This window comes from Ciconia boyciana, chromosome 2 (assembly GCF_034638445.1).
Source record: "Ciconia boyciana chromosome 2, ASM3463844v1, whole genome shotgun sequence".
In the NCBI taxonomy this organism is placed as follows: Eukaryota; Metazoa; Chordata; class Aves; order Ciconiiformes; family Ciconiidae; genus Ciconia; species Ciconia boyciana.
In genome coordinates this window covers 110,773,374-110,787,070 of record NC_132935.1, presented here as the reverse complement: position 1 = coordinate 110,787,070, position 13,697 = coordinate 110,773,374, and the positions used below count along the sequence as shown (strand labels likewise).

Sequence of the window (13,697 nt, the reverse complement as noted above, 5' to 3'; positions counted from 1 at the left end):
TAAGCATATTTGAATAAGATAGCTTTTAGCTGATGCTTGCTTATTTAGTGAAGTTTTGTACAGAAGTAATTTAGATTTGCTTAGGACCAATGAGGGTAATAGAATGATAAAACACAAGTCTGCTGACTGTAAATTTAGGAATAAATTGTGTTAAAAACTAAGCTGTGTATCATACTGTGCTTTTTTAGCCTGGTGATCTAGGTAACTGGTAAAACAGGCAATAAGTTTAGTTTACCTGACTGCATGTATCCACTTACCTGTTTTTCTCATAAGTGTCATTGGGTCATCAGAATGGGGAAAGCCTGGAATCTCTGCCAAAACAGTACATCTTGCCATGATAGTTTCATCCCTGTCTATATTCTGGAGTCAAGCTAGGATCATAGAAAAAGCATACCAATTGTTGAGGCATTATTCTATAATGTTAATGTCTAATACACCTCATCATATGCTGGAAACAAGAGACGAACTTGCTAATAAATGTGTACGAGGGGAACTCTTGTGTAAACTCAAGGAGTCTGTTTAGTATCCAATCAATCTGCTTTCATTCTTGTGTTGTTCTCAGAAAAATCTGGTTTATCCTTTTGTCGTGGATACAAAAATTTTAAAAAATTGAACAAATGTTGTTATAAAGTAAAGGACTTGGAAATACCACTTAATATTTAACTAAACACTGTTTGCTAACTCAAATATAAACTTGTGACTTGAAAGATGTCTTAAGCAGTTGTGTACACTGCTCCTAATGTCATTCTAAACATCAGTGATGAGAATCACACTCATTTTTTAATCTCTTAATTTTGGATATAGAAAAAAATGTGAATTTGCTGTCTTGTATCAGTATTTTCCAACAAAACTAGTAAGTGTTGTACTTTGGATACTTTTACTCTAGTTGGCTTTCGAATTAAAGAATAGGATACATCAATTTGTTTTTTCCTATGAAATAGTGTTACAATTGTTTTCACATGGTGGAAGACTTCAGTGGAGTCCGACTAATAAACTGTCTGAATGGAAATTCTGATGACACTTTTTCCTTCAGGAAGACTCAGGTTTTTGGAGTGTGGTTAATGGTTTTAAATGTTTGGAAAAAACAGTAGTGGAATAGCAAGTATTTTTCAAAAATCTAACTACTTTTTACCTTTGAAAAGACTGAACTTTTGGAGAAGTTGTTGAAGAAATATAAACTGTAATGTCATATAATCTAGCCTCCCCCTTAGACAAGACTTTGACTTTTTTGGAAAACAAAGGTGTGCAATAAGTTAGCATCCTCACATCTAGATGCAAATGTGATGTGATATAGTACTCTTTGTGTATGTGATATATGGTGTGTGTATCGTTCTAGTCAAGCCTGTGCCTCCAAATCAGAAGACAGTTTATGAAACTGATTAAAAGAAATTATATAGATTTCAGTCCATAGGGCCTTGAAGCATTTTACGAACTAAGCAAAATAGTTTTCAGATGCATCGCTTCATTAATGACAAGATTTTCAGTAAATGGCAGCTGTCCATTCTAACAACATAGCTGCAATCAGTAAACAGCTTTAAAATAGAAAGTGCATTTGATTGACAATGAATACTGCCAGAAGACTGAAGATAAGAATATGTTTCACTGTATTGGAATTTAACTAAAATACTCTGTAGCTGTACAGTTACATAGTTGGTGGAAAATTACGAATTACTTGGTTATGATCAAGAAAAATGTTATGGAATCTTTTGGCATGAAATTCCAAGAATTCCTTTAGGATTAATCCAGAAAATGGATGTTTGAATATTGTAGGAGATTATCTATTTTTTTTTTAGAACTGTAAAATCATCAACAGGTAACAAATGAAAATATTAGCTTAAAGGAATGGCTTCAACACTGTGATAAACTTGAGGAGCCTCTAAAAACATGGCAGTCACAGGTACACTTTAAGTACAAAGCATAAATGAAACAGAAAAATAAGAAGCATATTTTTTCTTCTAAGCAGTGATGTTTGACTGTTTGAAAAATTTAAGTTTGTCCAGTATTGTGACACGGCGGTGACTTGCTTTCTCTTCCAGCTCTATTCAGTACTATGAAGCTGTGTGTTGCTCTGCCTCTCTCAGTATGTATTCACCTTGCTGACAAGACCCCTGCAGTGTTAGGATGACTAGGGGACAAAAGGCATACTTGTTTGCTCTGGCTAAAAATGTGCCTAATGTTGCGAAAACCAATTTATTCTGTCTCTCAGTAAGTAGGTAGGTGGCAGAATGATTAGAGACAGGCAGGGATTTCATATGAGAATTCGGAAATATTGAGGTAAGAGAGTGGGGCAAAGCGGCTTTGGGGAGGAAGAGGACAGATTTTTAGCAAAGGGGAACCTGTTGACTTTAAAAAGTACAAGAATGCACAATCAGCATTCAGAAAGATGTGCTATCAGTGTTGTTACCAACATTTTTCTCTGCTTTATTCATTAAATAGGTGATAACATACAAGGAAGCATGGGTGGGATTCTGGGGAAGAATAGTCTGCTGGCACTGGACGCTGGGGCAGGCATTTAGGCATGCCAGCTGTTAGAAGGGGGCAGCAGACTGCATTTTGGGACTGTGGCTGGAGACCCAGAGATGCACTTGGCACCGTTTCAGAGGTTTTAAAAATAAGGATCTCCAACAACTGATTCATCAGTCAGATTTTTCAGAGTTTCAGCTTTGAAACAGAAAGTTTGCTTCCTCCATAACTTTCTTACAACCCTGCCACAACTTGGGTCAATGAGTTCATTGCAGGGCTTTTCTTGGCTAGTTGGGATCTTACTCAGCACCTGTCTCTGCAGGTGTTCTGCTGTCGGTTTGCCCATGGTGAAACTGTCCTCTGCTTGGGTAGGTCGGATAAGAAGAGGGGACAGGGGGGCAGAAACTTCCTGTTCTGCTTCATGGCCTCTGCCTTAGGCCAGAAGGCTGGAATATAAGAAGCCATAACAATCAGAGGAGACAACAACCTTGTTTAATGTAGCATTGTTTCTAGATTTAAAGCTGTGTAAAGTAGTCAGTATTTTAAGGCCAAGTGTAGTTCCTGTAGTTCTGCGATAAATCAAACCTAAAGAAATGGGATTTTTCCATGGAAGGTACGTACTTCTTAACTCATGTGAAGTGATGCTTGGAGGGGTTTCCTAACAAAGACTTCTGGCAAGGAGATTGTAGATCAAGTGTTTTACAAAACAAACAAACAAGTGCAAATTCTTGCTATGCTTTATATTTCTGCTGGAAATACATTCTCCTTTTTTATCCATCTGGTGACGGTCAACAGGACAACTGAAATTGGGCTGTGTGCTGCAACAGTATAGCTAATCAGGTGCTGTGTATGCCTGTCAATAACACAAAATTTATGTCCTCATTGAGGTGTGAATGGTCCAGACATAGGCATTTATTTTGAAAGCAGTGGTTAAAGGGGACAGTATTGTACTGCTCAGTAGAAATACATCCTGCAGTAGAGGAAACCTGTGCATGTGCATAAACCTCTCCTCCACCTGCTGCCCTCCCCCATATTTTTGTTTAGAAGTAGCAGATGAGGATATTGGGGCTGCCACTGGGGGTGGAGACTGGGTCCTGCAGCAGGGACGGAGGCCAGGCCAGGCCAAGCAGGTGGGCTGCCAAGCAACATGTGGACAGGAGGTGTCTGATGCTGCTGACTGGCTTGTTGAAGTTGTGAAGGAGTATGGATGTACTCCAAAAAACAAGTATAAAGTCGGTTTTTCAGATTTGAAAAGAAAGCTGGTTTAATCAAAGTAAAATCCTTTAAGTGCTCTGATTACCTACATAAAAGGCAGTGATAACCTGGTAGTGTGTGTATGGAAAGCTTCCACTGACATTTTGTAACAGCTCTCACAGGACTGAGCAGCTCATTTGATAAAGTGAATACCATTCTCCCAGGTGCCAGCACATCTGTCCTTGTGATTTAAAAAAAAACAAACCCCTTAACTCTGTACTTGTTTACACATTTCTTTTTTCACTGATGCATTCAGCAGTAGTTGCAAATTAGCCAAGTCTTGTGTTGCAGGAGTTCTGTCTTTTCAGAAAAACCAGTGTGTTTTGTATGTTATAGACAAGCTCTTAAGTCTCTTAAGGCTTTCTAGCCTTTCAGCAACTTTATGATGATTCAAACCACTAACAGACACTTTGTGACAAGTTCGTAAGTTCTTATTGACACATCTCACTTTATTCCATCAAAAGGTTAACTTCAGGCACGTACAGATGGTCTCTCTATCAAATGCATAGTCCTCAGGCTGCTTCTTGTGTGCCTTCTCTAACTTCGCTGTGACTAGCTTTTTCTGCTCCCCTTTTCTCTGAAGTTTTCACTACTTTGCCTATTTTTGTTTTGGTTGTTGTCCTCCTACCCCTTATTTATTCCATTCAAACTAATCTCAATTTTCTGTAAGTATATATATATTTACCAATCCAGGAGTAAAGCACAATAGGAATATAGCATTTAGCTTTTGACATCTGCTGTAGTCTCACCAGGAGCAAAAATGTGATAATTGAATGAATGGCCCATCGAAGTCATTAAAGATCACAGCTTTATGTTGTAATAGCTTTGGATGAGGCTTTACCAAAGCTCCAGAGAATGCATCTAACCTTCTCTCTCATTGATGGTAATTACACAGAATCTACTTTAAGCCAGGCCAATTCTTGCCTCTCAGTTTCTGTCAGTAACTTAGCTTCTCAAAATGCTACAGGAATCTGCCTCTCAAAACTGTGGTTTTAGCCATACAGTTCTTCTGCATCTGTGTAGTATACAGTACTGCAAGATACTACTTACTATCTGACATCACCGACATCACTTTCTATCTCTCCTTTTAAAGGCTGTTACCCCCTGCTCATACTCTTCTCTAGCCACTTGTGAAACCAGAAGGAATTCCAGGCTTATTTCACTGTAAAGGCTCGTAGTCAGCATCTCCTGCAGGAGTAACAACAATTTGTTCAACTTTTAATGGCAAGGGTGGTGTAAGATGGCTACAGGCTTTGATAGGTACCTACTGATATCTGTGATGCTCATGTAGCATTTAGAAGGGTGTCACGTTCTCATAAGTACTCTGCAGATCTGAGGCTAATTTATGTCCAAAGTTCAAGCTCCTTTGCTGTTTCTTCAATACTCCCTTTGTAGGGAGGAGCAAGACAAATAGCAAAAGATTCTGCAGGCAGTTGTGTCACTAATCCATATGGCCTAACAATCTCTGCTGTGCCAGAAAAGAGGCTGCACAGTTTAGTATGTCCAGTACTTAATACTTCTCTAAAAAACCAGTAATTCTGCTGCTGCCCATGAAATCCAACAGAGGGGATACCACCTGCATTACAAAGATTCTTGGCAATAACTGGGATAGCTCCCTGAACTTCTTTGTGCAATTCATTATGCAAGTAGTGGAAAAACACCCTTTAGATCTCATCCCAATTTCTAAGGTAAATAACAATAAAATCAGTTTAAAATTCTCTGTAAAACCTGGTCCTAAATAAGGATCCAGGCCTGCCTGTGAATTTTACTTTGCATTTTCCTTCTAGTTGTAAAAGAGTGAAAAGGCCCTTAAAGACTCCCTACTTCTGATTGCCCCATGAACTAAGAACAAAAGGAAAGTGAAGGAGGAAACATAGACATTCAGGATGACAATGGCTGACCTTTCTGAAAAGACAGAACAATTTCCTTCATGCAATAGTAGAAGGAAGAACTCTTCAAAATGTCAAAAACTGTTGTACATTTACTCCTTTATTAGCCTATCCTGAAGGCTCTGGATTATGACTTCCAAGATGAAACTCTTGTTCCAAATACTGTAATGAGGAAAAGATTACTTTTCAGATGCGTGTCTGAAACCAAATGCTTCTCTTCTAACATGTGCCGTTCCCCTTCATGCCTCCATTAAGGAGGGAGAAAGAGGTCTAGATTTTCTACAGGAACTAAAAATTCTTTGTATACCCTTCAGGTTGATGCAATCATGATAACTAGATTAACTATATGTAGAGCTTCATTTAATGAGATTTGGATGCAATGGTGTCAGCGAATTAAATCTGAAATATATTAAGCTCTGTAATACTCAAGCCAATGCCAAAGGACATTTGTGAAACTACTGTATTTTTAATAAAAAGATCTGAGTGTGCATGAAACTGATGGCAAATGCAATTGCAGACACAGTGGCCATCAAAGGCAAGTTTTTAGGCTGCCTTCCTAGAAGGCAGACAAGTGGTGGTTAAAGAAGAAAAAGGAGCAAAAGCATATGACCTACTTTAGCAGCACAAAAGAGTTCAAGCTGTCACATGAAAACAGAAGCTCTTAACATTCCAAATGTAAACGTAGAAATACCAGAGGAAGTATTTATCTTCTAGGACCAGATCTAGATCATAAGTATAATAAAGGAGGACTCTTTTGAGGACTAAATCTAATCTATTAGTTCTCCAGGCCTACAGACCATAAATGGATCAGGTAATGCGAGATAACATCGTTCTTTGTGCTACTAGTCAATTTAGCTTTGGCTTACTTTTTGGTTCTTGTGTTCCTGAATAATGTTGTAGTAATCTACAATGTTGAAGGCAACAAATTACCTATAGATTGGATTGGGAACTACATGTATGCTGCTGGTTTTGTCCAGACCAGATGAAAAGTTAATATCCTAATAAATATCCTTTTGGGATTGAAGTTTTCCCAGCTAGAAAGTTATGGTGGTAACACCACCATGTGGGGTTTTGGGTGGTGGTGGTGGGGTGGTGCGAGGTGTTGTTTTTGTTTCATTTTGGTTCCATTTGCTTGGGTGGTTTTTTTTTATTTGTGAGTGCAAATAAGCTTTCACATTATGTTGCTAATAAAATACATATGTAACATAAACATTTTCTTCTAGTACAGAATTTTTCACTGAGCGTTTGACCAAAATAATCTGTTAAATGCTGGTTTTTGGGGGTTTTTTTTTGGTTTTGCTGTAGTAAGTTGCCACCTTTTAGGTGTAGCAAGGTGTACATGTATCCAAGCAAACTGACAATATACCTTTGCGTCTATGATTAAGACTCAAGTTCTTTTTCATGAACCAGGAAATTTGTCTGATGAACTAGCAATTTATAAAAGTGGTGATAGTTTAAGCCAGTTTAGTGGGAAGAGGGACACAAGGAGGGCAGGGAGAAGTGGATGTACTGTTGGCTGCATCTCATTTGCTAGGCAGGCTTAAGGTGAACTCTGTTGTTTGGGATCATGTTAACATAGCTGTGTTTTGAAAGAGATGAGCTTGGGCCTGTTTGTTTTAGGAGCTTGTCTGCTTTTCTGTTCATTTATAATTTATGGCTTTCTAGTTTGTGTAAAATATCTGGGAAAAATAGCTACTTATTCAGTAATTAAAATAAGAGTTGTTATATGGTCTGCCTTCTAGTGGATCTGCAGAGAAGTAAAAAGTTGGGCTAAAATGAAATTTTAAAAGACAATAATCTCATATTACTTCTAAAAAGAATTAGAAACACCACTTGTTCTAAAATTATCTCAGTAATGTTTAAATGAGATCAAGCTATGGTCCAAGAGAAGATAGACAAGAAACTGAGAAGAACAGAATGAGACACAGCTCAGCATGAAAGCCACCGTCAAGTGCTGTTTATGAGGTTGATGAGATAATGAGAATAAAGAGCATAGATTGTACATGGGACAAAATGCTGTGGTGCTCCTTTAAGGCAGACAAGATATACTTTAGTAAAAGAAGATTACATCCTTCAGGATGTCTGTCTCATGGCAATTAGCTGAAACAGAATCTCAGAATTAACACAGAATATCAATTCATGCTGGTGACAGTGCCTTGGAGCAGAGCCAGAATTTCAAATAATGGGAAACATTTTATACCAGTTTTTACTATTTTTTATATATATAGTTATATTATACATATAATTATAGTTGAAGATATAATATTTAAATTTAAATATAATATATATTTATAATTTTTATATTTATATTTTTTATATTTTATACTGCATCTGGTCCAGTGACTTCAACATGTGGAACCTACTCTAATTGGATAGATATCAATGTATGACTACAAGAATTTTTGCCACTAAGTACTTTATAAGAAATGTTCCTTTAATGAAGTAAAAGTTCAAATGAGTAGTACTAAAATAGACTAAAACCAGCAAAATACTACTGAAAGGAAACCTTAAAACAAATCATTTACTTTAGCTGGGGAAATGAACAAAATTGATTGACTGAATTTTTTTAATTTACAGAACTTTAATTTCTACCAAGAATCAGCAGACATGTACATGCCACAAGACTCAAGCTGAGCAATTTAACTGGAGCTGTTATCAGTTAAGAAACACAATGAATCAACTTTTTCACAACAATATGGGCAACAACGGATGTTAGTAACATTGAAAAGAAGGCAAACTTGTTTCATGAGGGTAGTGTTGATCAAGACAGCCAGAAACACTCAGCACTTACAAAAACAAAACCAGCACCACCAACAAAACCAAAACCAGTACCGACAGCCTGTCTCTGGCTGATCAGGGTGAAGGGCTGTTAGTAGGAAACATGCATACATTCAGTGTGGTTCCCTCCAGACAGTCTATCCAACAGCTAGCACCTGGATCCATCTTTTCCCCTGCTGCTGGCACCTGGACATGCAAGCCTGTGAAGACCACAGCTATACTTCACCTGCTGGTACAGTTCCTCCCCCACCCTTGTGCATACCAGCACACACTGTGGATCCCTTGAGTAACTGGGCTTAGATGTACAGCCAGCTCAGTAACTGACCCCTGGATTCTATCATCTCCAGTTGCCTCCTGCATAGTGACACACACCTTCAGACCTTGTCGTCTCCCAGGTAGTTGGCCTGGACTGCCTGGTCCCTCCAGTATGCTCTTCCAGTTGTCTCAGAGACATACACATATCTGGCTCTGTCTTATGGCTGCTTTGGTAACTGATGCTAAAGCCCCTTCACCTACTTGCTGGCTAGGTTCAGCTTGATATTTGCTAGCAGTCCCATGGTGGTATACATTCCCTCACTTGATCCTGTTGCTGGCACCACAGGCACATGGATTCCTATTACCTATAGTCCCCACTCTAGTTGCTGGCACATAGAGTCTCACTCACTCTTAGTCACTGGCATCTCAGGTACCATTGCCTATTGTGACCCATGGTCTGACTTCAGTTGCTGGCAATTAGACCTCCATATGCACATATGTACACAGAACAGAGAATCCCCTCATCCAAGAAAATAGTTAGAAATGAGATTCAATAAGACAGGCCAGCTAGCACTTATGAGGTCCAGGGCATTGCCGAAAAACTGTTCAGACCAGCAACCAGCCCCTTATCCCTCTCTTTTCCTGTGCTTATTCCTCCCCAGACCACGTACATCCCTGCCTTTGGTTCCTTCCATATATATCCTCCCATAATGTTGTACAATCCCTAATTGCTCATGCCTGCATAGGTAGTAACCTGCCTTGATCTGTAAGGTGCTCTGGAGAGCCATTGACTCATCTCAATGTGTTTCACACCTGGACAGTGGGGCTGATGGCTCTTCTGTGACAGCCCCAGAAAGAGCTGTGACAGGGCCCCCTTCTCTCTGAGTTATTTGGGTTCCCCCAGCTGCCATCGTGCCTCTGTGCTCCTTCATGTTTGTGGGGACGAGCTTTTTAATCACAGGACAAATGATAGAGTTGCTGGACAATGGCTACAGCCATAGACAGTATGAAACATGATCACTACTTACTTTGAAACCTTAGAAACTGCCCTTCTTTTTCCTGGCAGCACTGACCCTGCTGCTTTAGCCATTCTAAATGGTGAATGAAAAAGAGGACAATTTTCTTTCTCAGTTTACGATAAACTGGCATCCTGCCAGTTTACTGTCACTGCAGCTAACAGCTCTATCTTCAAATACTAACTTAAATAACTGTCAATTACAGCTACCAGAACAATCCTGCCTGCACTTGGTTGTTTTCAGTATTCAAGTGCTGTCCAATAGGTAATCCATTTCAGTGGCGACTGAAGTGAATATTCTATATTAATGTTATGTATGTTTCAAATCCAAGTTGAGGCCATTTCACAATAGACAAAAAATGGGCAAGAAAAAATGTGAGTAAAATTGAAGTATTTGTAAAATGTTGACCAGAACACTAATTTTCAAGTGCTCTTCTCTTTTTTTTTTTCCTCCCTCAGCTTTCTTAGTCTGAGTAAAATAAAGCAGAGACAGAAGGAAACAAGATTAACAGGATGAGTAAAATAGACAATTAAAAGGCATAGTGCAGAGTTTACTTCAGATAATAAAGAATGCCTTTACTGAAGTTGCTTCATTTCCCCTACCTGCCCAACCCTATTATCAGCAGAAAAAAAAATGATCCAATTTGTCTTCAGGAGTAGAGGGATGGTTAAGGGCATGAATCCATCTTGAGCCAGCGAACTTAAGAAGCCTAGCTAAATTATTGATGCAACAGTAAAAGTAGCAGTTCAAACAGATTTGATGCTGAATTATTTTCTAAATCCTGCTTGTTTAAAAACAGCTGTAGTATCTGAAGTTTAATTGTTCATTTTTAAATTGAGAGATTGTATTTAAATGTCAAGTAGATGGGGTTTTTTAATCTTTTGTTTAAAAAAATCAGAACAATAAAAGATAAGGGTAATGCATGAAATTTCACTAACAGCTCTGTGTGGACCTGTAGAAATACTACAACCACTAAGCTGCTTTCAAATGATCCCAAACAAATACATCAGCATAATATACCGTATGTATTTTTGAATGGATGAGTTCAAAAGACCCACAAGCTCTACTAATGGCACTACTTTGCTGAATTAGCTTTCAGGTTGAATACATGGCATTTTCTTAATAAGGGATTCACTGGTCAAATATATATTGGCATCAAATGGTCTTTTGTTTAAAAATAAATGTCAGTCTAGATATCCGGAGTTTATTCATGTTCCATCACACTGTGTGTAGAATTCCCAGCCCCTGCCTTTTTGTTGTTGTTGTTGTTGTCATTTCATAATTGCAGTAATAGCAAATTCTTATTTTTCTGCATGACCCTCAGTCAAACCCTCAGTTCCTCAACTGGAATTCTTTCTTGGCTACAAACAAAACTGCCTTGGATGAAGAGTGTAGTCTTATCCACTACTATAAAAGCACTTAATTAGATGATCCCAGGTACAAAAGCTATTCAGCTGGCTGACTTGGAGAAAACATTCCATGCTAGTCAATTTCTGTTCCGCAGGCAAAATTCTCTTGGTATTACAGTGTTCACAGAACTCAAGTAAAAATGGGATTAAAACCTATATTTTATTTTCTATAGTATCATCTAGTATCAGGGATTGTTACAGAAAAAATTGTCTTGTTGCTACAGTAATGATATAACAGATGGTAACAGTTTTTTGTTATTTCAGTGAGGGTGTAAAACTGATGCTCCAGTTGACTAGCTTACCTGACTTGAAGACAGAAGACACTCTTGTGCTAGCTGGAAGCAAGATCTGTATGATTCATTCCAGCAGCCCCAGTTGACTATTCTTTCCTACTATCCCTGCCACTCCTTATATTCCTGCATTTATTCCTGAAAACCCCTGCAGCCCTTGAGCCCTTAAGTGACCCATGGATGGTTGTGTAATCTCTTGAGTTCAGAGTTTTGGAAATAAAGCGATGTAGACCTGGAATGAACTTCTGGTTGGAATGTGAACCAGAGCAGTAAATTTCAATGAGCCTGGGTTAGTTTACATTATTAGTGTAGCAGTGCAGTGAGTTAAATAGGAAGCTGAGGAAATGAAAAAAGGCTAACTAGAAGACCAGGTTTTATGAGTCCCCTGAAGACTCAGATTTGGCAGAGGTAGCTCTTTTTTTTTGCCTATTTTTCCCCCCGCCTTTCTCCATGCAGTCCTGGCTGTGGTAGAACACCCAGTTGAACCGGGAGAGATTAACCTGCATTTGGCATATGGACATGAGAGCAGGAGACCTAACTGATGCTGATGTGAGTGGTCAGTTCTGAAAGCTTGGAACAGAAAGCCAGCGAGGGTTAGGTGGCACTCTGTCAGTCCCACCTCATTAGGACTATCTCTACATGTACAATCTGTGTGTAGTTATTGCAACAGTAGCTGCACATAGAGAAAAGCTAGTCCAAATAATTGTATTCCTGGAGTAAAGAGAACACATCCTGGCAGATGTTTTTTTATTTTTTTATTTTGAAGTCATGATGCATAAGTGGCATGTAGGGTTGAGTGGGCATTTCTAAAGGCTCCATAGGAAAATAATAAAAAATCCTCAACTCTTTTGAAAATACAGATCTTAGTGTCTTATATTCTCATAGGGCAGAAGGGTACTATCTCCCCTTCCTTAAGGGCTTTTTGAATGGAAAAAAAAATCTTGATTTTTCCTTTAGTAATCCCTAAAGGTTCTGCTTCATTAGGTTTTTTAGTTTCAGTAACCATACATGCTCAGAGATAAATGGAGCTTTATCTGGCAGTCATACTACAAACAGTATATGGTCTCTATGCAGGAAGAAAAGCTATCTCAGGAAACCGCTGTATTAGATTTCACTTAAAAGGCATTTCTAAAGAAGGTTGTCTAGTGTGTGAGCACAGAGACCACCACTTCCAGTCTGAGAACAACTGGAGAAGAGACAGTGTCGCTTTAAGCTGTTTAGTTATGTTTCCTTGTAGTTGCTAATCTAGTACCTCTACATTTCTAGAGCAGCACTGTGCCTGGGTTATTGTCACATTATTCATTATGTTATTATGATGTTCTGAGTTTAATTAAATAACTTCAGTCTTCTGTTTCTTGAAAAATCATGGTATTATTGCTACTGGGAAGCTGAAGAATATTGTTATTTATGAATAAAAGGTCCATATTTGCTTTTGAATGTAACGTCCTTAAAACAATGTTCCATGTAGCAATGACTTTCCTTGCAAGTAAAACATTTTCAACACCACTCAAAGAAGGTGAGAGAAGTTACTCAGGCTTATGAGACTGAGGACCAATCTATATTAAGTAGCTAGTTAAGAAGAAATTGTTTAATCCCTGACAGATCTCATTTGGTGGATCACTATCATAATGGCTATTCAAGGATCATACTAGGGTTCTCAAAATGTTAATGGTCAGCTTTACTCATTATTAAAACTAGGAAAATAAATGGTAAAGAAGAAATATATTCTGCTCAGAAGCAGAGAGCTGGTTGTTCAGAGAGTATTTTGATGTAATTTATACATTCATTAGCAATTTGCTTAACATCTAAACTGTAAAATAACTGTTGGTAATGAAGTTTTTTGGCAAATACCATTTACTTCAACAAATCCAGGAACTGATGTAGTAACACATTTATTGATCACTTTACCAACTAAAGATACAATTTTATACAGTCAGTCAACAGCAGTAACGTACTTTATGAGAAGCTATGCTTTAAAAAATGGTGTTTACAATATGAATTTCACTACAACTTTTCAAGCCAAGCTTTTACAGTGCTAATCAAACAACTGCTGTACTTGAACTTTTTCCCTAAAACATCAACAATAATGTTGTACACAAAGTAGCTTTTCCATTGTTAATGTGGGTTTAGAATTTAACAAGACAACTTTAAAAGGTTTAAAACATCCATAACATTATCATTACTTTAACATTCACACTGATAAAGTGATACATTTAATACTTTCTAGCATTAATAAACAGTGTAAAAATATATTGCATATATATATATATATTTGTTTCCTTTTCCTGAAAAAACCTAGTACAAACTAGTAGTATATGATCCCCCTTCAAGTTTCTTTTACTT

The 13,697-nt window shown here is 38.0% G+C and overlaps 1 protein-coding gene across 1 annotated transcript in view; it reads right to left on the bottom strand.

Annotated features, from left to right (window-relative positions):
* Nucleotides 1-257: 257 nt before the first annotated feature.
* The window catches only part of TPPP (tubulin polymerization promoting protein), an 86,375-nt gene continuing 72,935 nt past the window's right edge, over nucleotides 258-13,697 (bottom strand). The window contains exon 5 of the mRNA XM_072853529.1: nucleotides 258-371. Within this exon, the coding sequence (XP_072709630.1) occupies nucleotides 344-371 (28 nt within the window). The 3' untranslated portion in view covers nucleotides 258-343. The remainder of the gene's footprint in view (nucleotides 372-13,697) is intronic.